Genomic DNA, 25,046 nt, shown 5'->3' with positions numbered 1-25,046 from the left:
AAGGGGAAAGATGTGAGGTGCCATGCACGTGTTCTCGGCAACCTTGCTACACCGGCCTCCATAATCAACCCCTGTCGAAGAGGTGTTCTGAAGCATCTAATAAATTCATTTTTGTCGAAATAATGTAGGGCCTTTAAGATTGTATGCAACATTGAAGTGCATTTATTCAGTGTGTGTGAAAGGTGGGGAGGGATTTGCTTTCGCACAATCATTTTGTATCAAACTAACACTAAATATTGACATCCCTTCCGTTTCACACGAGGGGAGAATACAAAAAGAGGGATCTTCAACCAGTCCTCTTTGCACAATCTCTCCAAATCATCCAGCAACCTGGAACCCCTTCAATGACAAATTTATTTTGTGCATGAGCTGTTGTCTATGCACTGGGGGCATATTTTGTTAAATTTGAAAAAGGAGTTCCCAAAGTGCAGGCAGACACTCAGTAAGTTATTCATCCAAGTCTTAATAGAAGTTTGGGGGGGGAAAAAAATCCCCCACACAACATCCATCAGCTTTATTTACATGAGTGGTTCATCAAGTGTTTAAAACAGTATGTACACTCCATACAACAGGCCACAGAAGAGCACATTGACAGGAACAAGGACAAAGCGTAGCAGTGAAGATTCAGTCCAGTTAGAAATTGAAAGTGCTCTGGTTTTCACCAATTTGGAATTCATAACCATCAGCCGTTGCTTCTGGGGCAACGCACTGCAACTCTTCATCCTAGAAATACAAATAAGGCAAAAATGTCACAATACTCAAGAGAAGGAGGAGGACTTTTTTTTTAAAGGCAATTACCTCTTCAGAGAAATACTTCTCAATTAGGTTGAGAGCCGCTTTATAGACCATCTCATTCTCATGAGACTGTAGAGATTCAATGCGATCCAGCCCACCACATTCTTCAATCATCAGTGCCAACTTGTGCGACTCGTCAATTTTGTCACCAGCCTACAAGGAACGGGAATAAGTTACAACCTCAGTGATTCCCTTCTAAGGTCAAGCAATGGTCATTTTTAAAAAAAACGACCGAATGTATTGCACTAACCAAAAATATATTCGTGATGGCATCCAAGATGACAAGAACAGTTTTGCTGTCCTTCGACGACAGAAGATTGAGAAGCGGCTCCAACACGTTGCACTGCACCAGGAACACAACTTGCTCCACGGTGCCCCCGCTGGTGAAGTTTGTCACAGCCCATACAGCCTCCTTCTGGGTTTTGTAGTCGCCCTGTCGAAAAGAGCCGGGAAACCCCACGAGAGCATGAAAGGGCACATCCGGGGGCAGATCATTGAAAAGGAGAGAACAGACAAGCTATGGCATACCCTCACAAGGACATTGACCAAATGTGGAATAAGGCCAGCGTTGATGACTTCCTGAATCTGGGTGTCTTTTCCCGCCGTGATGTTGGACAAAGTCCAAGCGGCCTCCTTTTGAATGTTGGCCTTGTTGTGGCATAGTAATGCGGCGAACATGCCCAGGGCCCCGGCGTCGAGCACTGCCTGAGTCTGCTCATCTGTGCCAGTCACGATGTTACCGATGGCACGCAGGGAGGGGGTCTGGAGGGAACACAAATGGGTCACTGTAAAACCCTTTCAGAGTCGTTTACGGCAGCGGTCCCCAACCATCACCGAAAGATCGATAGAAAAAAAATAATTCTGATAAAAAGGGACATTTCAGGATGACTGCGTTTCACTGAGCACAGTCTCATCTCAGTCAAGTAACAATAGTTTAAAAATAAAAAAAGGGGGGGGGGGTCCTTCGGAGAGCCACTTTGGAAAGGAGAGGGAAAGTCCAAAGCCAGCAACTTCAAAGAAAAGGTGCTTATTAGCAGTTCCTTAAAATGCAACTTTATAGCTACATCGCGATCCAAAAGTACCACGCCCAAGTTTCATCAAACTGTATGTGGCAACAAGTTTACAAATGAGGCAATTAAAAAAACAAAAATAAAAAAATTGGTTGGGGATCGCCGTTTTACATGAAACTCTGCGAGGTGCACGACTTACCACCACAGGCAGTTCTGTACTGCTAAGCAGTTGAACCAGGCGAGGCACCAGGCCCGCCCGCACCACCACGTCGATGCGATCATTAGAACCGTCAGTCAGGTACGAAACCCCCCAACAGGCGTCGGCCAACACCTCTTTGTCGTCATGGTGAAGGAGGCGTATGAGAGCAGGTAAGAGCTGCTCGATGGCACTTATGGGAGGTGAAGGGTTCTTGTTGCGGCACAGGTTGGACACTGTCCAGGTCACATTTCTCAGGTAACCAGGCTGAGAAAAATAAATACATTTCATCATACTTCATTTTAAGTTGGGTTGCCCCCTAGTGGCTACAAAAGAAATACTAAAGTCCAACACGAGACTGAAATGATTCATTTCAGTGTATTGTCAGCATTTTGGAAACCCGTTTGAAAATTCAAGTAACCTTAACATGCGCATTTGAAAGCAGGTACTTACACTTAATCCAGAGAGGTCAGGCACTGAGAGCAGATTGAGCAGGGCAGCTACAGCTCCATGCTTGATCACCTTGTCCCTCAGAGCCGATCCGTCACCTCAACAACGGAATAAGAATATGATCACGCTGGACCACCAATTCAATCGGTGCCTGCTCATCATATTGACAAATAAGGTGATACTTACCAGCAATGTTTCCAAGAGCCCAGACAGCTTGCTCACTGATGTGCTGGTGGGGGGACGTGACCAACCTAACGAAAGCAGGAATGGCCCCGCCCTGGACCACGGCAGCCGTCTGGTTAGACGTCCCAGAGGCAATGTTGGTCAATGCCCAAGATGCTTCAAACTGGATGGGAGGACAGTCGGATAGTCCCAAGAAGGCCACAAATTTGGGGATTAGACCAACACTGATGATCTGGTCAATGGGGGGGTGCCTCTCCCGGGACAGCAGTTTCCTGCATTCAGAATACACAAAAAGCGATGAGACTAGAGGCAATGGATTTGATTCCAACTTCCATCCATTTTCTTCAGCGTATATAACGCAAGCTCCACCAGAGCCAGGAGTTTCACCTTGAATATAAGAATTTTAAGTCAGACAGGTCGGCATGCCAACCACCAAGCTAAACAAATTAAAAACTTAAACTTGCCTTGCTGCCTGTGTCGCCTGCAGCTGTGACTCCACGTTATCACTGTTGACTCCACGGAGAATTTCTGCAACTGTCCATTGGCTAGAGGTCTTCATTGACAAAGATATATATAGACATAACATACAGGACAATATTAGTGTTTTCCTCAAAACGCCTTAAAAATAGAATTCTCACAGAGCCACCCAAGTATCCAAGACATATCATGTATCTTTAAAATTTAAATACAGTAAGTAAAAATAATTGTGGTTTTTTGTCACGGTTTATTTGGTCTATAAATGCAGTTGACTTCAGTATGATTCACAACAGGTAACCGTCCGTCACTATATGCCAATGGTAGATGGACAAAGACAAAGTATTTCTATTACATTTTTTAACCATTTAAGTGGAACTGAATTACTTGATCAGTTAGAAATCCCCACAGTAGACAAAAATGCCAAGGTGACATGGTAAAAAAGCCCTTTACATAAAATACGTCAAAAATTGCGTTGCCTACCCATCTTGAGGTTTCTAAAGAACAAGACTAAGATCGAATCAGTAATAAAAATTCAACTCCGTTTTTTATCAATCGTACATGACGATCTGCGGTTGTTAAAACGTAGCAATAACGACGTTAGGCCAGTACATTGTTCTGTACTATACGTTGAAAAAGGGGCGCACGTCAGAAAAAGACAACAATTTCCTTACCTGACCGTTCTGACTTTTCTCTTGAAGTGGAGATGTGGCCTCCTCGGGAAAGGCAGCCACGTTCCTTCTTTTGAACATCTGATCATCTTTCTTGGCCTTTCGTAGCTCGACGTTCACCTCCACTCTCCTGCGTCTAAGCTCCTGTGTGCGTGTCATACACAAATAAAAATGGTCTCCATTGCGCCATCGAGCAAGCCAAGCACTCAACTTCACTTTAAACACGCTCACTTACATTAGCATCCTTGCCTTTGTTCTTGAACTTGTTGAGACGGGTGACGTTCTCGGACATTTTAGACAATTTCAACAAAGCTTGGCAGCAGTGAGGAAAACGTTGATTTGCGAAGAGGATTTCCTGCCGTACAAGGATTAAGGTTAACTAGCTTCGATTTCGCGACGCCTCGTGACACTTTAGCATGACGACAGGATACGTATTAAGCATTAATATTTAACCGATTAAACAATAACTGTCGCAGCAGTGAACATGTTATAATGCGAAATGTCAACCACTGAGGTAAAAATACGCTAAAATAAAATATTAATTATTAAAACGTCAGGAGAATCGAGAACCATCTTACCTATTGCTTGGGAAACAGTTCAAACTGTGTGGAATATGACGCACAGACCTTTAAATTCCCGAATCAAAGTGTTCTGATTGGACCGTTTGAGCACAAGCATTCAGTCGCCTACGGTCATTGGACTGTTTGAAAAGAAACACTCAGCGCACCGGAAGTGGTGTCAACTCCGTTTTATCGCGAGATTATGAACGTGGCCATCCATGAGCTGTCTTTCGTGCATGTGGCCACGTCCATACATTTATGAAAGCCACGATTCACATCCATTATGTTAACCGCTTTATCCTCCCGAGGGTCGCGGGACGAATCACATTGATTGCGTTGTATTTGTCATGCACTGTTGCTAATTCACTAATTTTAGGAGGAAGCGTTCACAGAATTTATTGATGGTGGTCTGTAGCATATTAGCGTACTCTTTAGGTCACATCCGATGGGAGATCCAAGAAGTGGCATGTTTTCTGCTTCCAGAAAATGTATTCATATCCTTTCAACACTCGGCAGCAGAGGTTGAAAAAAATGTCACTTTCAGATTTAGATTCTTCAATTTGTTATACGTGTTTGAAGGGGAGGGTGGTGGTGGGTGTAGAGAATCGATATATATTTTTGATATGCTGTGATTTTTTTTTGTACAACGACTGGACTTAGTGGTGCGTGGGAAGGTAGCACAGTATATGCCAAATACCTTCTTTATTCTAAAGTTTTGTGACCATTTTAAAACGAGCAGTTTCCACGTCTTCTAAAGGTTAGATTACAAAGTAAATTTGTGTTTATTTACAATTAATGTAACAATTTCCACGTGTCTTACTTTTTATTAAAATAAATGTGCTCAAATAAAAATGTTACAAGTATATGAACTAATTAATTTTAAGGAAGGAATTAAGAATATATAATACTCAGTGTGCTAAATGACACAAGACTTGCTTCACCCACCACTGCCTCATCTCCACATTATTGACAATTGTAGTTATTGTCAAAATAGGGACGGGACAACATTTCTGCCTTTTATTAACTTTCATATACATCCATATTTCTTCGGCTGTAATACAAAAAAAAAATTAAGTCAAAATCTGACCGTTTTTTTTTTTACAAACAGAACAGGAACCTTCAAATACACAGATTCATCATTCTCAAGTCATTCACTTTTGCAGAGCAAGGTAAGGAGCCGAACAAGCATCTACTGTTGTCCAGTCATTTGGTACTGGACCGTCTTCTCATGCCACCTCAGGCCGAACAATGGAAATAGTACAAAATGGAAGTAGACACAAAATATTTTAGTATGCTCAGTAAAACTCAGCCATTATATTCCATCTCCTACTTCTCAATGAACAAGTTGACCACTTAGATGGCCAGAGGGAATTTAACAAGAACAAAGAAAAAGAGTCAAACAGATGAGACCCCAAAATAAAGTACATGGAAACATGAGAGCTCCTTGAGAGTCTTTTCTCCGAGGTAAAGTTTCTTGTGAAATGCCAACTCGTCCATACAGTTCCGTTTATGAAGACAGGTACTAAAAATAAAAAAAGGTCCCTTGAAGCTGAAATGGTGAACCTGACCAACTCTGAAAGCAGCAGTGCTTGCTTGCGCGCAAAAAAGAGCACATCTCCGACACAGGACGCGTGTCACAGAGGGACAGTCGAGAAAAGCCAAACGTCTTGGCAAGTGCATTTTGTTTTTCGGCGTTTCATCAATGTGCCACGCGCTCTAAGAGGATGATGACTGTAGCTTGTTGTTATGAGACCTACAACGTGGAGATAAGATATCCAAAAAAATTATTCAGAGAGGGCGAAGTTGAGAGGCCTTCACATGTTCTCAGTAATAAAAACGTGGACAATGATCATGTGCGCGCGTGCACACACACACACAGTGAATGCAAAAAGGCCTCCCTGGAAGATGATCCTACAGCCATGTCGGATGTTATGTACTGGGAATGCCTTTTTCTTTGATGACAATTTTGCTGACGGCATCATTATTTTTGGAACGTGAGGGGGGCGGGGGGGGGGGGGGGGGACACAGAATGACGATATATATTGCTCACATGTACTCTCCTAAACATTTGTTTAAAAAACATCACTTTATATTACAACCGCTGTACATAATAAAAATATTTACATTAACCTTAAACACTGATCAAACCAAAGAGGCGGAGCCAAGCGATACCCTCTCATAAATATCTCTGCAATAAAATATACAGCTTTGTATACTTTAACAGCTAACAACTTTGACTCAGACCCAATCAAATTTAACCAAGATGTACAGTACATCGGGAATAAACACAAATTGTGCTAAAATCCCCCACAAAGATGCAAACTACCGCGACCGCTTGTTGGTTAAGACTAATAACTTAATGCGGATTGGACAAAACGTATTGCCATCATTGAACTGATGGCGTAAAGTCAACATGGCTGCCACTTTATGGTGATTACTGAACACTCTTGCCATAATTATTAGAGAGACAAGCATCCAGTCCAGACTCCAGCTAGACTGGCCCATTTAAGAATCTGACAATCTGCAAGACAGAAGAAAATGGGATGGCATAAATCAAAGGCATGCAGCAAAGGTAAAAAAAAAACCCAGACATGGCGGATGTTGTAAACAAGCACATCATGCATATCATGTGTTGACTTTATTGTTAGCCCAGTTAGTTCTATGCTCGAGCTAAACACAGCTTGGGGGGAATCGCCTACTATGAATTCATGCAAGGGAATAAATAGTACAAACATTTGGGGGTGGGAAAAACATGACTGAAACTGATGCAATACAGGAGAAGAAACCACACAGTGAGACCGAGCTATTACAGCAAGCAAACAACTACGGTGCAGCAAAAACAACATCCGGGGCGCAGCTAAGCTTACCTGCCAGTTTTGAAACATTTGAGCTTCTGTACAAAGAAGCCTTCAAGCACCTCCGCACACTGAAAGAAGGGCGTGTCATTGGGGTTGTAGTAGCGGCAGTTGTCAAATATTTTGGTCACGTCGGCCACAAACTCTGTGACTTTGTGGTAATGGCGCTTTTGTAAACGGCTTTCCATTGTGGAAAAGTCTGCAAGGGAGAATGATTGTATCGGTATCGCTGGACACGGTTAACGGTGGCAAATCGGAGGCCAGACGCGCGCACGAACGCTTACCCATCGGTTCCTTGATGACGCGGTAATAATCAGGTGCATCATGCGGATCCACCGGTTCAAGGAAAGGCCACGCCATCTTGTGAGACTGTTACAACAGGAATATCGTACAAAGTTGATTTGAAAACCATCCAGCACGTGGCCCTAAATGTAAATGTGTTTTGAGATTAAAATTTCACTACATTCCCTCGATCTACATAAGGATGAGATCGAACTAATGCATTAATATTCGCCTCTCCGATCCAATCCCTTTTATATTACAGATGACTTTGGCCTGAGCACAAAAACGGCAAATAGGTTAGTTTTTCAGCAAATTATGGAGTATATAATCGGGTGGAGAAAAAAGTGAACATGTGAAGGTTCGCCACAATGTGCTGATTTAATTTGGTGATGTAGATGTGAGTGCAACTTCTAAAGGAGACATGTCATATTATTATTATTATTATTATTGTTATTTGTACTCAACAAATGCTGTCCAGAGTAGCCTGCATACCTGTAAGGAGCGTAAAATCCGTTTCAAGCCCTCATAGTCTTTGTCAGTAAGTGGCGTGAGGACAGTCATGGCATCTTGCGTCGACTGACACTGTGGGCAAACGTACACGTCGATGTGATTGGCCTCGCTCTGTAGGATGCCCACACAGCGCCCGTGGTACCAGTTCTGGCAGCGGTCACAGCCGATGTAAAACCTGAAAGGGGGGAGGGGGGCGGGGGAGAAAAAAAAATCAGGACTTGTTCATTGCTAGTCCATGGGCACCGTGCGCAAGAGGCCGTACTGTGATTCGTCATATGGCGTCCGACAGATGCAGTAGAGCTCCTCCTTGCTTCCTCCTTCGTGGCCTCGTTTACAATCATTACACACAAAGTCCTCTAACTTTTTGGCTTCCTTCTCGGTGATGCCCACGCATGCGCCATGGAACCAGTTGGAGCACAGGTCACAGCCAATGTAGAACCTGAGAGCAAAGACAAAACGTGTCTCGGTATGAAATCACGCAAAGCGCTCAGCTGTTGGCACGGCCTGACGCCCACGTTTACTTGGACTCGTCGTAGGGCGTTTTGCAGATACAGTAGAGTTTATTGTCCTTCTTGTGATCCTTTGAGGTAGACGAGAGCTTCTTCTTCTTCTTGTGTTTGAACGAGAAGGGATCCCTCTCCTTGTCTCGGTCCCTTTCTCTGCCCTTCTCCCTGTCCTGAGGTCGATGATGCTCATGCGCTCTCATCCTCTCCTTTTCTCGATCGCGCTCTCGGTCTTTGTAGCGATCCCGGTCTTTGTCCCGTTCTCGCTCGCGTTTCTTGTCGTGATGCCGCTCCTTGTCCCTGTTGCGGTCCTTGTCTCGCTCCTCTTCACGCTTACGTTTATGTGTCGAGGACGGCGGTCCGGCGGTGCGGTTGCTGTGAGAGGAGTGCGTCGAGTGAGAGGGTTGAGAAGAATGGGAGGAGTGGGAGGAGACGGAAGATGATTTGACTGCCGCTGCCGCAGCCTGGGCGATGGCAGCTCGGGCTTTCTCCTTTTCTTTCTGGAGCCTGGCGATGTCCCGCCTCAGCTCCTCCTGAGGGCAATGAGGGGGAAAAAAAAAAACACGTCATGATACGTTGGGTAAGGGGAAATCTCCCGGACAAACAGAGTACAGAAATCTCTCCTTTTTTTTGTTGCGGGTTCCATTCCGGACCGCTTCACAATAGACTTAATCCACAAAGTAGTGACCATATTAATTTTTTAAATATATTTAAAAAAATAAATACATTATTTTTAAATATATTTTTACATCAAACCAATAGAAGATGCAATTGAAGTGAGGGTATTATTTTCTATGCACGATAGAAAAATGTGATGATTAGCGATTCCCGTCGGTGTCCTTTTAACTTTCAATCCATAAAGTGTGCTTCGGATCAAGTTAAATGCGTGCCCAACCTGCACTTGCAACTGAAGGTCCTTGTCCAGCAGAGCCCTCTTTTTTAGAATCTCTGCCTTCAGGTGTTCTTTATGCTTGTACAACAACGCCGTCAACTTGGTGGCATTCTGCTTGGAGCGTTTCTGCTCAACCACCTCGTCCTTCTTTCTCTTCTTAGCTGCCTGCTTCTCGTCCTTCTCAATCTTATCGAGAATATACTTCATCACCTGGTTGCACACAATCATTCTGGAGAAAGTGGACGCAAGGAAATTATTTCGGTACGCTTTGGTACAGCAAAAAGGCGCAAAGTCTCCAAACCTCTGGTTTTCCTCCCGCTCAGCGGCGGCTTGGGTTTTCCTCTGTTTGAGCTGTTCCGCCGAAATGCTGTGCTTCGCTCCCACCTGGCAGCAAGCAGAAACGTGATTTCAGAGCCGAAATGCGCGGCAACAGACCAAGGTCGTTGTTTGATAATCCCACCTGTTTATGAACACCGTCTCCCGGGCTCACGGACGACTGATTATGATCCTTATGCTCCCTTTTATTCTCTTGCTGTTTCTTCTTCTTTGGTGGCAGATGCTGATGTTGCTGAGCGTGTTGCTGCTGCTGCTGCTGCTGCTGCTGTTGCGGTTGCGGTTGTTGCTGGTCTCTGGGTTGCTGCATCCTCTGAAGTTGATCCTGCAGGTTTGTCGGGGCCTGTATCGTCACCACGTTCTGGATTTGGTGAGCCTGCTGGATCTGGATAGGCAGTTGCAGTTTGATCTGCTGGGGAACCGTCCCGCCTTGCTGCTGCGCCTGTGCTTGGATCTGAGCCTGGATCTGGGCCGCAACGTGAGGTGGAAGAGCTGACAACAGTTGGACCGGTTGTTGAAGCCCCGGAACAGTGATGAGCTGATGTCGAATCGAAGGCTGGACGTGAAGTTGAGGCTGAGCTTGAATGTGGGTTTGCTTCGGGGTTTGGAACTGGACTTGAACCTGCGCTTGCACTTGGGGTTGAGTCTGTACTGGAACCTGGGTGGGCGACTGCGCTTTGAATTGAGTTTGGGTTGGAATTGGACTTGTCATTGGTGAGAGACTTTGAACTTGAGGTTGCTGTGACGCATGAGGCAGAGGGTGAATCTGGTTCTGCTGCTGGAAATGAACCTGAACCTGTGGATGCAACTGGGCTTGTAGTGGCGCCTGAGGCTGCTGCTGAGTCTGCGGTTGGGTGTGCACTTGTGTTTGGAGCGCACTTTGCGCCTGTGACTGGTACTGGTGTTGGTGTTGAACTTGAACCTGGGGCAAGGTTGGCTTTGGAGATTGAAACTGCACCTGGGGTTGAATTTGAGGGAGGTGTTGTACTTGGGGTTGGGACGCCGGCTGAGTTTGGGGCTGAAACTGAACTCTGATCTGAGGGTGGATTTGCGCTTGCGCCTGGAAGTGAGGCGGCGACTGGAGGTGTTGTATTTTTTGGACTTGGCCGCAAGGCTGGACCTGAATTTGTGCACAGATTTGGTTTTGAGGGCAGGACTGCAGTGGACTGAAGGCTTGGGGCTGTCTAACCGTTGTCACTACAGAGGAAACGGGTAAGGCCTTCATTTGAAGCTGCACAGCTGAGAGAGGAATTTGAGACACCTGCTGAACAGACACGACTGCAGGGTGTTGGACTTGAGTTTTCAAGGAGAGAGACGCCTGGGGCAGTGAGGAAACGGGTATGGAACGCGACGCCAGGGTACAGGCAGGAACTGCGGTGAGGGCGGGGGGACTGGGAATGGTTGCCTGTTGAACAGAATGGACTGGAAGCTGGCCTTCGCATGAAGCCTGTTTCCATACCTGGGGCTGAGCAGCCCTCTGCTCTATTAGCGCTACAACGGGCACGGGAAAAGAGATGAACAAATGAATGTACAAAATATTTCATCACACAATGCTGACTGTGCTGCCACGCCGTTCTCGGCTTCTTACCTGGCACGGAGGGTGTTGTACACGTGGCCGTGACTGGCGTGACCACAGCGTGTCCCGCAGCAGCATGAAGAGGGCGAGGCGCTAGAGTTTGAATTTGGGTTAGTGCTTTAGCGGGGGACAGGACACCGATTTCATTGGATACCACGGCGATGACTGGACCAGAGGCGGCAGGGAGGGCGCAGGTTGGTACTTGGGGTTGGACGGGTGAGGGGAGAGATGCAGAAATGCACTGCATTTGGGTAACGTTTGCATACTGGACAGCAGAATTGCCCGAGAGAGGGACAAAAGCAGGGGCGGGGACTGTAACGTGCATCTGGAGCGGAGCTGAGGAAGCGGGCGAAGTTTGTGCCGAGATCTGGGATTGGGTTGTAACTTGTCCCGCGACAGCCACGGTCATTACTGTTGGATTCTGGTCTAATAGTTGGGGTGGAATCATAGTTTGCCCTCCATTATGTTGCGGGGCAGGCACAGATTTTGCCACTTCGGTTTGTACTGGGGCAGAGGATGAAACTAGCGTTTGTGGCAACGCTTGGGCTGCTATGGGAGAGAATTGGGATGATGGTGCTGAAATGCGGGCTTCTACTGGAACCTGCGGAGTAACGTGAAGCGTTGTAGGAATTGAGGCTGTCACTTGAGGATGTATGGGGACGGAGGTTGGGGTAGAACCCAAATCTGATCCGGGTTGCGAAGAAAGAGGTGAAATTGGTTGCGTTGGAGCAGGAATAGGGGCTGCCATTTGGGTCTGGGCCAAGGCTGAAGGCGTAGTCTGGACGTTGGACCTCGATATTTGGGTTGGCGGACTCGGTAATGCAGCGGGCTTTGCGGGAACAGCGGCGGCGAGCGTTGACGTTGAAATCGATGAAGACACCGGCATGGGAGTGAAGAGGAAGCGATGGACTTGGCCATTGGGCATCGCCGCCTGCATCAGCTGCTGACCGGGGGAAGGGATGACGGTGACGCCCTGTGGGACAATTTGCAGCTGGCCCTCCGTCTGGCCTTGACCCTGGATCACCACCGTCAGACCAGGATTCCCCCCCTGAAGTGGTGCATGGAATTTCAATTGAGCAAACAAATAAAAAGTCAAACGTGACACATCCTCCGAATCTTTAAGACGTGGGACGAGGTTTACAAAATCTTGGGAAAACCAAAGTAGAGTACAGTGGAACGTCTGTGTTACAAAAATGAATTCGTTCTAACACTGTTTTTAAACATTTAGAAACGGAAACAACGTTATGTTGACCTTGTTATGGATTTAGTTTCAAATAAAGAAAGAAATACAAGAACCCCATTTTCTCCTCTTTGTCCTGATGAACCGTTTTAAAGTTCCTATTAGCACTCAGGACTAATTTAAAATACAAAGAGAACACCCTGCAAAATATGTGACAAGCGGCGCTAACCATTTTTACGCCGTGCTAAAGAAAGTGCAACAAATCAAGTGTTCCATATGGATACCGTCGTGACTGCGAGTCAAGTGCACAAAAAAAATCTTGTTAGCAAATCGATTGGTTCATGAGCAGGGACCTTCCCGAACAAAGGTTGCACGGTAGGACTTTCCGAGTTTTAAACGGGCCCCTCACCTGAGCACTCTGCGTTAACTGCATGAGCTGCGCCATAGTGAGTTTGACTTGACCCTGCTGTGGTCGGCTGGCTTGGGAAGGAGTCGCGGGAGCCTGCCCGGGTGCTGCGCTGGTCGCGCAAGGTGACGGCGCGGGACCTGCGGCTCTCTGACCTTCAATTGTCTGCGCGGGAGTAGAACCAGATACAGCTGCAGATGCAACATGGCCTTGGCCCATCTGGACCTGTTGGGAATGGCCTAGACAAACAAATAAAAACGGATTTGATTTTTTTCTGGCATGAGGGCTTTGACGGCTAAAGTTGAGTTAAAAATGTAAATACCAAATTGAAAGAATACCTTGTAGAGTCAATTTAGGACTTGCTGCAGGTTGCGTTTGGTTCCCTGCTCTCATCATCTGAAGCAAAAACAAGAGTGAAACTATGGACCGTGTCGCTTGCTTGAGGTAAGATTGAACAAGCTTCGAGTCAGAGAGACAAAATACCTGCTGATGGCTCGATGAAGCCGAGTTGCTGGCTCTGAGATTGATATTGCCGGTTGTCGGATGGAGTGTACTGTACGTCCTCAGGTTTGCAGGTGGGCCGGACGGGAATATGCTGCTGCATTTCTGCTCATCTGTCGCGAGAAACACCGATATAAATATCCATCCATCCATTTTCCCATCCGCTTATCCTCACGAGGGGTCGGGGTGCTGGAGCAGTGAGTGTGACCTGCCCATGAATAGCGTACTAGTTCCGATTGGTGAGCTCAGGGGGGGAATGGAAGCACTTAAAAAAAAACCCACACAGCTCTGATGAAATGGCATTGTCTGAGATTATCTGTAGTTTTTATTTTAGAGGGATTGGTCGCACACAAACGCTTACCTGTATTACTACTGGTCTGACCCTGCTTGACCCAGGTGGCAAAAGACTGGTGGAAGTTCTTGTCTTGCTGCAAGGAGACTGGTGATCCCAATTTGGAGGCCAAGACCATCTTGGTTCCTGATGTGACCTGACTTGTTCTCTGGCCCGTGGACACGGGGGTACTAACACAATTTGAAGTGCTGGATGATGAGGTTGTCGTGGTGGTGGTGGGGGTGGTTGCGACTGCAGCTGTGGATACAGCTTGTTGCTCAAAGCGTTTCTAAAATGAGACGTTCAAGGGAATCTTTACTTTTGTTTTTATTTGACTACCAATCTGATTAGAGGTCTCCTGAGATAATTGAAAAGATGATAACTGCTGAGTTTTGCCGTCTTCTCACCTGCTGGGCAGCCATTCTGGTCTGCTTCAGCTGATTCTCCAAATGCGTCTTGACATCCTCCGCACTCTTCAGGGCGCTGACTGTTTTGGGGGAATCAGTTCCTTGTAGTTTCTCCTTCTCCATTCTGTTATCATAAGGAAAAGGGTCATGGAGATATAGTTATAAAACGCTTTTCCACTAAGGTACTTGCGTTCCCTATTACGGTTCCAAAACAACAGCAGTTGGGATATGTCATCCGGAAAAAAACATAGCTCCAAAAGCATTTGTTTTTGGAACAGTTTTAGGCCGAGCTCACTTTTCTGCAAAGGCTCTGATCTCCCACAGCTCCAGATCCTCTTCAGGAATCCACGTCTCCACAGCAATCGGTCCGGTTGGCTTGGCTGACTCCTGTTTCTTGGGTCTCAAGGCACTGGATCGTAGGCCTTTCCTTTGTGGAGTCGGCGTTTCTATTGATGCAAAAGGAAAAGCGACACGGCTAAAAGCAAACTCAACTGGACAATCGCAAACATATTCGTTAGCGATGCACGCCACACTACAGACAGTTTGTGGTCCTAAAAATAAATCTTTTCTTTCGCCGCGTCGCTCGGCGGCCTTGGACTCTCCAACCTGTATTAGATCATCTAAATGTTACCTTTTGGAGTGTCTCTGCTTCCGAGCGGACAGATAATCTTCCTGATACAATATTCTGAGTAGATGCCATAAGGCCCCACGTCTCTGCGTTTAATGATCTCCGTTGTGGTGATATCTGTGTCTGTGGTTTCTGGGGGCGGAGAAGGCATAAAATACGGCACACGTTATTAACGCACAGTATCCACCCCATCCACATTGTATGGCACTGGTGGGCTGGAGCTTGTCCCAGCTGGCTTTGCGAGAGGCTGAACTTGTCGCCGATCAATCGCGGGGCACGTGTAGACTAACAACCAGTCACTCTCATATTCAGACTCATTACACACGCTAACACAAAACAAACGAGCCGTTCGCAAACAAAGGTGCGGCACAAAGGGAGGAAATCAATCCGGACAATCCCCACCTTTGCGCGTCAGGCCTACGGCAACAGAGGGCTTGACAGCCATGTCATCCCATCTCAGGCAGGCCCAGAGCAACCTGAGCATCAGGCTGACTCCCGCCAGCGATCTCATTGTCTGAAGACGGTACCTAGACAGGGGAACAAATAGGAGAATCTGCATATTCAAAGCGATTGTAAAAATACACTTCTATTTATAGCCGTAGAGAATAAGCGCGATGATATCAAGAAGTCGCAAAGAGGAAGAAAAAGACGCCGCCGTGATGCCAACCTCCACGTGATTCCAAACGTAGGCCGAGGAGACGGGTAGGGCCATATATCCAAGGCTGGCTTGGCATTGTAGTTGAAGATGGGAACCTCTTTGAAGCCTCCTTTCCTCGCGAGCCTCTTCAGGTCATCATTGGGCAGGACAAAAATGCTCTTTTTGCTGCTTTTGGTGACAAATTTGCGATAGGACGGCAGGGCCGTGCCTGACCGAGCCTTCTTACATTTGGTGAACTTGAGGAGAGTGACTCTCTCGCTGGTGCTGTACTCTTTGCATATCGTCGAAGAGGTGGAACCCACCTTTGGACAAGTAACATCTGCACCGGCAGGCTTGGAACTCGGAGAGACTGCCGACACTGGCTTGTTGGCGGAGGTCGGAGTGGAAGAGACCGCGTTATTTGCCGCAGAGGTTGGGGCGTTTTGAGACTCGAAGACATTTTGCGGGGGTGTCTTTACATCTTCTCTACGACTGCCGTTGTCACTACTATTTGAAGTTTGAAGATGAGCCGGCGCTGCCCCGTCTGAACCTTTGAGCGCATCCTTGTCGCTACTTACGACATTTTGCGGCTCTGCTGTATCGGCCACGTGGTTTTCTAATTTGGGGATCTTTGTGGGAGGTGAATGACCGTCGTAGGAGGCAACATTTTGGGAGAGACTTCCATTCATTAGCGGTTTGACAGGTTCTTTGTTACCGCCGTGGACTTGATTGCTGAGGTTTGAAGGTGAAGGAACAGCGAGCCCAGTTTCTCCATTCAGCTGCTCTGCATTGGTCTTGCTTTGGTCAGCCTCCACCATCTCCCCATCGGTCTGCCGACTGCCTCGCTCCATTTCCTCGTAGCTACGTTTCTTTGTGTTGTCTTCAACTTCCTGTTTCAGAGGTTTCTCCTGGCTTTCTATCGCTTCGGATTTGAAATTGTTTTTACCGTTGAGCCCAGTGCTTCCCGTGGATCCTCCGTTCACTTCGTTGTATGCCGCGGCACCTCCACCATTGCCATGCGCGGGACCGATTTCTGTCTGCGGTCCGTGACCGTCCAATTTGATATCCGAGTTGACTTGGAGCTCATTGGGTTCCTGATCGAAGTCCAGCTGTTTTACGACGGGGTCTTTCGCCTTCTTGTCACCTTTCTTTTCTTCAACTTTAACGCACGGATTCACCGCCGACGGCTGTTTAGCTTCAGTTTTGATGACAGAAGTGGGCCGCGCGGAAGCCATTTTTGACAGCAAGGCTGCCTGTCTGAACCGCTCCAGTCTCTGCTTCTCCTCCAAAGTGAACTGTTTGACACGCCGCTCCAAGAGTCCATCCAATTTGGAAGGCTTTACCTTCTGCTTATAAGCCGTTCGCAAATGAAATCCTTCGCTGACATCGACAACGTCATATGAAGGCTCCGGTGCAGGGGTCTCGTCCTGAGGTGGCTCGTCTTTCTGGATCGGCTCCGTTTTTACAGGCTGCGCAGCAGGCAGTGACGGGCCTTTGTTTTCAACATTTTCTAGAATGCAGAGGAAAGTGAGATGATGTGATCTCCGAAGAGTAACGACATTTACAAATGGCATTTTGCCTTTATTACCTCCGTCTTCATTTGATGGTGCTGAATTCAGACGGGGTTCAATCTCCATTTTGTCGTCTTCTACATTTTCTTGCTCCTCGTCTTTGGGCTTGGCTTCCTCTTTTGCTGCCTGTTCTTGTTCAGATGACGCACTCGGAGCTGACACACTCATGGAAACCGGCTGCTTTTCCTCCGCCGTACTTTGACTCGTCTGCATTTCATCCTCTGCCTTTTTCTCTTTGTTGGTGCCAGCATCATTTTCCTGCCTAATTTTGGCTGTTGGGAAGACAGGATTAGATATGCAATTTTAGGTGCTGGCATCTAACAAACATATTTTGGAGGGGAAGAACCCCCCCCTCCCCCCCTGTACCCCCCAAACATTTAATCTTTATTTCTTACCTTTCAGTTCTTTTCGGTAGTTTGCATTCGTGTTTCCTGGTAATTTAGGAACAAAACGCGGTACGCGGGTCTTACTGACCCAGCTCCAGCCACCATACCCCGTCACTCTGTACTCTTCACCCTTCTGCTTCCACACCTAGTCAAAACGCCACAGCGAAATACTAGAATGAAGCATGCGTTCAACGGTATGCAAATGTCACGCTCAATGTTGTTTTTTGTTTTACCTGGTGTTTGATGTTAACGCTGTACTTCACCCATGTGGCCTGCTGCAGCGACTCCTCATCCTCCAGCTTTTTCTCCCGTTTCTTGACCTTCTCTTTCTCTTCACGCTCCATGGAGGTCATGCGGTGTAGCCTGAGACAGGAGAACTTTCTGTTCAGAATCTTATCAAGTCGAAATCGTAGATGACGTGGCACGATTTGAACCGTTATACGATTCCTGTCGTTATACACGCGGGTCACCTCGTGTGTCCAAGGGAATCTTTCCATACGGGCAGCATGACAACTGGCTTGATGGCACACTCCAGGATGGCCAAGGCGAGCGCAAATTCCCTCGCTTTGCTACACATTTGCACTGCTTTGTTCCAGTTAGTTCTAGAGAAAAAGAGTAACACAATGTGTTCGTGATGCGCAAACAGATTTCTTGTCAAAAAAAGAATCATATACAGGCAGCCAGAAGGCTTGAACTTTATGGTCGTCAGTTTAAAATAAAATAAAAAACTAGATGACAAAGTGAACGTACAAAAAGAATCTGGTTGACCCGGTCAAAGTTCTAACCTGTGCGATGCCCAGTTCAGGTGCATAAATGGCGGTGGGATGTTGCTCTCCAGCTGGATGATGTTGAAACGCAGGGTGGTGATAGTCAGGCTCCGGGATCCGTAGATGGAGCCGTTCCACTTGAACTCCGACGCGGCCGTCAAGCTGAACTTGTGGGAGAGGTGCCGCCTTTTGTCGTTGTCTTCCCGGTGCTGATGCTTGTTGAGCGCCAGGACGTTGGTGCTGTACTGGTTATGGTACACCCGATATTTACCCTCCTGACCCAGTTTGAACAAGTTGTTCAAGTTCAACGCAAAGTCGCTTTTGGAAAAGCTGGAATGTGAAGTCTCGAAATCTGGGGAGGACTGAAACACAGGAAGAGGAGGAGCTCTTGTTGGCAAAATAATGTCACTAAAAGATTTCAGTCCAAGTGGACACTTGTATCACCTCTTTGCTTTTCCTCAAAATTTGGTTCACAGAGTCCAGCGCCGATCCAGTTGCTCTGTTGCTCCTCACATTAACATGACACTCCTCTGTCAATCACAGGGCAGATGACATTAATCCAGTGTAATAACAAACCACAAAACCACCTTTAACTTAGTCAAAATTGTGGCATAAATGAAAATAAGTGCGTTTTGAAACAATCACAACCACTGACCTGTCCCATCTTGACTGGTGAAAGATGACCGAGAGGACCTTTCAAACAGGTCTGGCTGCTCTGGTTTCCCGGGGCTCCTGCTGTCTGAGACCTTCGGCCCTGCTTCAGGATGCTCGTCAGGGGCTTGTGCTTGCGTGGATTCACTGCTCCGCTTAGCTTCATCTTAGAAAATAAAGTACAAGTGTGCAAACCGTGGGTTAAGTCAAGCAATACCGGCGCTGTGATCGGTATGACGGAAGAACTTCTTTTGCAAAAGAAAAGACTGCTGCACATAATGACAAGTTTTGTGTGCAATATACTTCATGGGATCACGAGCAGTGAGGGTTGCTCAGGTGATGAACTGGGAAAGGCTTAGTTGACAAGCGACGTCTTTGATTAGCCGGGTTAGCTGTAGAAGGTGTGGCTACGGCGAGCGGGCAACTGCATTTACACGAAACGCTCGGAATGGCGAAAGAGGCGGCGGACAGCCACACACGGCAACCGAGTACCTGTCCTTTCCTGCTTTGCCGCTGGCGGGGATTCCCCATCCTCCTTGGCGTCGATGTTTGAATCAGGAACTTCACTTGAGTCCCGGGGGGCCGAGCTGGACTTAGAATCAGACGCGCAGCTCTCTTGGGCGCCGGTCGGAACGACAGCTGCTGTGGCAGGTCAAAGAATACACGGATGTGTCTTTAGATCAATGAGTTTGTGCCATGGATTGCACATGAGTCAGTAGCAGCATGGGAAACAAAGACGTCCCCATCCGAGGACGTGATCGGAAATTGAGGCCAATCACATGTTCTCGACTGATCCGGTGAAAAAGAAAGAAAGCTTTTATTCATTTTCAAAACATTTAAAGATCAAAAAGCTACCAAATCATCAACATTTGCTGTGATGATGTCACACTGTGACATTTCAGTTTATTTACTTATTCATTTATTTTTATTTCGTAGCGGTGTAGTCAAGAAAAATTGCCCAAGTATCGGATCGGGACTCGGTATCGGCAGACACCGTACTTTAAATCAAAGACTGGGATTCGGACTCGGGTGATTAAAAAAAAAAAGCATGATCGGGACATCCCTGCAAAAGTCCCGTGCATAGAGTTATTCAGTTCTCGTTTACCAGGCATAGCCGCCGCGGTCTCCTTGGGCTCGATGTCTTTGTGCTCTCCATCGCCGAGCTGCGACGGAACTTTGGCAGAATCCCCCACTGTCGGCACGCAACTTTTTTCCGCTTGTGTATTCACTTCCTCTGCTTGCCGGTTTGCTGTCCGCGCGTCCCGTCTGCACTTTAAACGTTCTGTGACCATCTCTGTCATAAGACAGACAGACAAATGGCCGTTAGATTGTAAAATTTGGACAAATGTCATGTCTATTTCAGCAGAGCACACATGCATGGTTACACTTCAAATCAAATCCCTACCGTTGACAGCAGTGAGGTAGGCTTTATTGTTTCCGCGAGCTTTATCGGTAAGGTCCTCCGTGATGTCCATGTGAGTTTGAACTTCCTCCTTTATCTCCTCCAGACTGGCCCAAAGGTCCATCTCCCAGTAGTCCTTATCCAGACACTCAAGCAGCTCTTGAAACTGCCATCTGCTGCTGTAGTACCAGATCTTTTTCTTCTGGTGTTCACCGTCCTCTTCACTGGCAAGGAAGTGACAACAAGAAGATGACTCAGGGTGGCATATGGAAATGAAAACCATTATAGATTGGTTATATAATATGATTTGAGATCAGTGTTTTCAGTTACGTGCATGGTCAAGAAACAAACGAAGGCACCGGTGTAGCATTAAATACCCGTAACCAGCAAGTGTCAAATCTTTTGACTTCCAGTGTATTTTGGTACAGAGTGGCATTGACTTACACAATAATCCTTCTGCTGAGAAACCAGTATTTCCTCTGGTGGCGGTCATATCCAAGAGGCTCCTGGCGTATGTAGGGCCTGTTCTTCTGCGCTTCCGTCACACAGTCGGTCACGCCGGGTATTTGATGTGCCACACAGATCTCGCACTGCCACTCGTCTTCCGGAACCTCCTTTAGTGGTGGCTTCACACACTCCAAGTGGTAAACCGCAGAGCAGGTCTCGCAGCAGAGCAGGTCACCGAGCCGGTGACATACGCGACAGTGGTCGTCATATTGCATGACGCCATCAGACATCAGCTCTTCACGGGCAATGTTGGTGGTAAGAAACTGGTTCACCAGGAACTGAAGCACCTTGATTTTACTTTCAACGGGACCAAAAGGATAATCATCCAGTTCCTGATCGGGCAGAACGTAGTGGTACTCTGTGTCGCTCTCACAATAAGCACGTAGCACCTCGGGCCACGTCATGCCGTCGATGAAGTACAGAGTGGAATTGACGCTGTCCTTGAGGTCAGCGGGCCCAAAGCTAGTGTTGGACGTTTCCTCTTCATGCAGGATGGCCTTCAGCAGAGAAATGTGAGTCTCCGCAATTAAAGTGCATTGTTCCTGGCCGATGAGCGCGGCGCAAAAGTCCTCAAAGCGGAAGGGGGACAGCCGCAGCACCGTGCTGAAGTTCCGAAGCACCTCATAGATGGAGGTTGCATTTAGCAGGTCTTCGCTAGGCACCAGGAGATCCTCGGAAGACGCGGGTAGATCAAGAGGGGGGATGTTTTTCTCTTCCAAAATGGGGGTGCGGGGTCGGGCCTTTTTCCTCCCTGTAGGACACACAGAGGTATCAGCAAACGATGCTCTTTTCATAAACACACAGACATTTAAAGTCACGTTCAACATTACAAAGCTGTATATAGACCATACGTCGATACGTCTTTGTCTTACCGACTGTTCCGTTCAAATACAATTTCTGATAAATATGAATTCATTCGTATTTGGAAAGTGTTTGGGCAATATCCAGGAAGCTGTTATGGTTGGTGGCACTTGAGTGCATCTGTCGTTTTATTTGAAGCAAAATCAATTTTGTTTTTGGTCGGGGAAGGAGCAAAATCAGGACAGAATAATACGCAACACCATGTTTTTTTTTCCTCATTACAAGCGCTGTGTCAGTTAGTAATACTTGAACTATTATGCGTGCAAGAGTTTTTGTAGGTTTTGCCAAATTATCAAAACTGATATCGTATACAACTGACAATAAAAATTCATTTGAGGTTTTGTATATCAGTTCATTTCAGAGTGAAGTTTGTATTTACTCTGACCCAAGTACAATGATGGAATTGGCATTCCTATTTTTTTTAAATGAGCTGTTTTCAAGAATATAATAAACATATTTTAGCCAAGTACAACGTGTGAGTACTTTCGCCACCTGTGGTTGACAGTAACTTGTTTGTATGGGCTAATTTTGCTTGCTAACATTAGCATTCAAAGCTACCACTTAGCTGAGGGCAAAACAATAGCCGAGCCCGGATCCACGCGTTTACAATTAGGTCACAAAAGGTCCGTGATTTGACGTGAACGTGCAATGTTTAGCTCCCGTGATCTAACTTTACAATCCACCTGCCTGCGATAACGAAGCGCAGACTGCGGCCTGTGTTGCTTACACTGTGCATTCTCCATTTTGAACAACAACCACACTGCTTTTGGTGTACCAAACTATGTGCAGCCCTTGTTGGGCTACGGAGTGTGGGAGGGTGATTACGAGCCATGTCGCCCCTGTTAGCGCAAAATGAAAACGTTTATTGTAGAATTACCCGGTGTGCTGGCGTGTGTGCTCTGACTCCGAAAGCTACTCTCCGTACAGTAGCTGGCATCATCTTCCACCTCCTCCTCCTCCTGCCGCTGCTGCTCGTCCAGCACATCATCAAGGCAGTCCGAGTCCTCCTTGAGGGCCTCGTCCTCGTCGGACTGAGGGTCCTCGACCGGCTCTTCTTCCTCGGATCTCAAACTGACAGCGTCGTCGTCCTCGTCGCTCTCGTGGTCGTCGTACACGACCGTTTTGGAGACAGGGGTCCTTCTGCCTCCGCGAGCCCCTCTTCTTCCTCGGCCACCTCTGCCTCGTCCCCTGCCTCGCGTCGAGATGACAGATGCCGCTTTCTTTTTCCTGGTCGGCTTGGCTACTCCCCGAACGGGACTCTCCGCGTCCTCCTCGCCGCTGTCTCGGAAACGGGGCTTGATATTCCTCCTCGGCCGCAAGCCCCGTGTAGTAGCCGGAGCTGGCGAGTGCTCCTCGGTTGCTAGCGGTTTGGGCGGCCTGCCCCTTTTCCCTCTCATGATAGGCGAAAGCTAATCGTTTATATTCCCAGTGATTGCGTTCGCAGGAAGCGAGCGAAAAGCGGTCCCCCCACAGTATCGGAGTGGTCGCGGTTGGTGCCGAGCATGCAAGCCCGCAACCCGTGTTTCCTCGGGTATGAAAGCTCAAAATGTTAGCCCGGCGTCCCGTTCGGGTTCGCCGAGAGCCGCCATTTTTCTTTTCTGCCTCTGTGGCTCAACAAACACTACAGGCCCCTACCACTCGGGTCACGTGGTACAGCCGCTCGCTCGCAAGTGGTTACAACAACCCAGGAAAAAAGGATTTTCATATTTATCGACAGAAGTAATATTGACATTAATAGTTCATGTCACCTCAAGTCCTTTTTTTCCTTAACCGCAGAATATCCTCCAACAAAATGTGTTGGACAAAATAAACGAAACGCATAATTCAATAAATAAATTCATTATCGGTTCGTAATAATGAAATGGTTTTTTTTAACCAATGCAGATGTACCCAGATAGAAGATAAAACTGATCTGTTGACACATTTATTACCAGAAAATCAAATGTTGATAAAACATTGTCCAGTCACGTATTGTACTGTACTTATGGAATGACTGTACTTCACACACACAATATATTACCAGCAGGCGGCAGTACAATAATGTAAAACTCGAGAAAGAAAATGAAGCACTGGTATGATAACAGCAGAGTTGTTGCACACACATTTTCAAAAATGTCTTTTTGTCTGCAAGGACAGTTGTCTTTTTACACATCATATTAGCATGACCATTCATTCAGTCGTTTTATTTGACTACAATAATAGGATTTTTGCTACAATACAGCACCTTTAAAGGGACCCAAGGAGGTTTAACAATAACCTGTAGGGCTAATTAAAATGCTGCAAATGCCATAGTCGCCTGGACTGACATCAAACTGCAGTTTTATGGAAGATTGCAGGAGGTCAGAGAGGCTGCAAATATCAAAGAGGAGAGTGACATTTGAATTTTGTACAAGTGAATTACCCAACAGGCGGCATGTTTTATTAACCTGTTCGCCAGTGGGAAGAAAATGGAAATTGCTGACCTTTGCATGGTAGCTAAATCTTGTAAACGCGAGTGTTGGTGGCATAACCTGATTGTTTCCCCAGGCTCTTCATTTAATGTGTTACATGGGGAGGCAGGTTTAAACTTCAGCTCAGTGCTGACTCCAATATGATTAACAGCACTAACCACTGCTGAAAAATAGGAGCTAAACCGAGGGAACAGTCAAGACCCGCAACAGCAAATAACAGTCTTCACACTTTAAAACCGCACACCTCTGGTACACAAATGGAAACGTATTCATAGAAAAAGAAAAAAACTCAAGTCGACCATCTCTCTTGAGCTACAATGTCCATCCATAACAATCAAAAGTGAAGGAAATTTGTCATTTCATGAGAGATTTTCTGCCCCCTCAACCCCAAAAAAGAATTGCAATAAACCCGAACTCACCCGATTTGTTTGCATTCGTGGGCCACATGAAGTGATGCGGGGGCCGAGTAAGGCCCCTGCGCCTTGAGTTTAAAATCCCATTGTTCGGACTGAAAGAGAAAGGTGAAACATATGATGTGGCTCGTGCAAACGGGTCATTGAGTTCAAACGCAGATGATAATCTTCTCAACTTTGATGTCCCATCTCTTGCAAATCCTTCAATCATCTTAAAATGCTGGCATGACATGCCGCTGGACACAACATATGGTCAAAAAGCCTAAAGGCCACACGCGTGCAGTACGTTTAACTTGCACCTTCTTGACAAATGGGTCATCTTCCGAGAGGGAAAAAAACAGCCTTTCTTTCCATTGGTATGAAATGTGTCAAGCTATTGTGCACGGAGGAATACTTTATCAAATACAAATTTATATCCCAGTACATACTGTATATATTAGGCTTTTTTTCACGCATTTTAGAACAAGAATGACTGTATTCTATGAGAACACCAGAACCTATTGAAATTAAAGGCAACATCAGTAGTTGTCAGTGAATGCGTCACGGGTGCGTTGAATTGAATGGGAGCACTGAAGCGGGCTGATATCTTTCAGGAGCACAAAAGAGCCTAGATGAGATAAGTAAAAAGGGGACTGCTGATGTAACGAGTACGTTTAAA

General features: G+C 46.7%; 2 protein-coding genes across 4 annotated transcripts; both read right to left on the bottom strand.

Moving 5' to 3' along the window:
* Nucleotides 1–456: 456 nt before the first annotated feature.
* On the bottom strand, nt 457–4,483 carry kpna2 (karyopherin alpha 2 (RAG cohort 1, importin alpha 1)). The gene is made up of 11 exons (XM_052049930.1): nt 4,358–4,483; nt 4,015–4,134; nt 3,783–3,923; nt 3,099–3,187; nt 2,638–2,906; nt 2,455–2,549; nt 2,005–2,268; nt 1,324–1,557; nt 1,046–1,228; nt 799–948; nt 457–723 (listed from the first exon to the last, which is right to left on the bottom strand). The coding sequence occupies exons 2-11, from the start codon at nt 4,069–4,071 to the stop codon at nt 634–636; spliced, it is 1,572 nt and encodes a 523-aa protein (XP_051905890.1). The 5' UTR covers nt 4,072–4,134; nt 4,358–4,483; the 3' UTR covers nt 457–633.
* An 859-nt stretch (nt 4,484–5,342) lies between these two features.
* Nucleotides 5,343–23,131, bottom strand: bptf (bromodomain PHD finger transcription factor). Of its 3 annotated transcripts, none has more exons than XM_052049929.1 (31): nt 22,403–23,131; nt 20,602–21,415; nt 20,161–20,381; nt 19,861–20,049; nt 19,248–19,397; nt 18,760–18,921; nt 18,549–18,634; nt 18,123–18,466; nt 17,808–17,939; nt 17,571–17,700; nt 17,347–17,482; nt 16,969–17,223; nt 15,411–16,890; nt 15,146–15,270; nt 14,747–14,875; nt 14,411–14,561; nt 14,116–14,239; nt 13,739–13,997; nt 13,360–13,490; nt 13,215–13,272; nt 12,880–13,115; nt 11,303–12,338; nt 9,842–11,205; nt 9,683–9,765; nt 9,385–9,610; nt 8,508–9,022; nt 8,249–8,425; nt 7,969–8,161; nt 7,479–7,563; nt 7,207–7,393; nt 5,343–6,860 (listed from the first exon to the last, which is right to left on the bottom strand). In XM_052049929.1, exons 1-31 carry the CDS (start codon nt 22,920–22,922, stop codon nt 6,845–6,847), a joined length of 9,714 nt encoding a protein of 3,237 aa, XP_051905889.1. In that variant the 5' UTR covers nt 22,923–23,131; the 3' UTR covers nt 5,343–6,844. The 3 variants fall into 3 exon arrangements, with proteins under 3 accessions (XP_051905889.1, XP_051905887.1, XP_051905888.1); XM_052049927.1 differs by having other exon boundaries at nt 5,343–6,092; XM_052049928.1 differs by having other exon boundaries at nt 5,343–6,092; nt 19,248–19,394.
* Nucleotides 23,132–25,046: the final 1,915 nt, after the last annotated feature.

The sequence above is a fragment of the Hippocampus zosterae genome, chromosome 17 (assembly GCF_025434085.1).
Source record: "Hippocampus zosterae strain Florida chromosome 17, ASM2543408v3, whole genome shotgun sequence".
NCBI lineage: Eukaryota > Metazoa > Chordata > Actinopteri > Syngnathiformes > Syngnathidae > Hippocampus > Hippocampus zosterae.
Note: the sequence above shows the minus strand (reverse complement) of the source record. Positions and strands in the feature narration are given on the sequence as shown.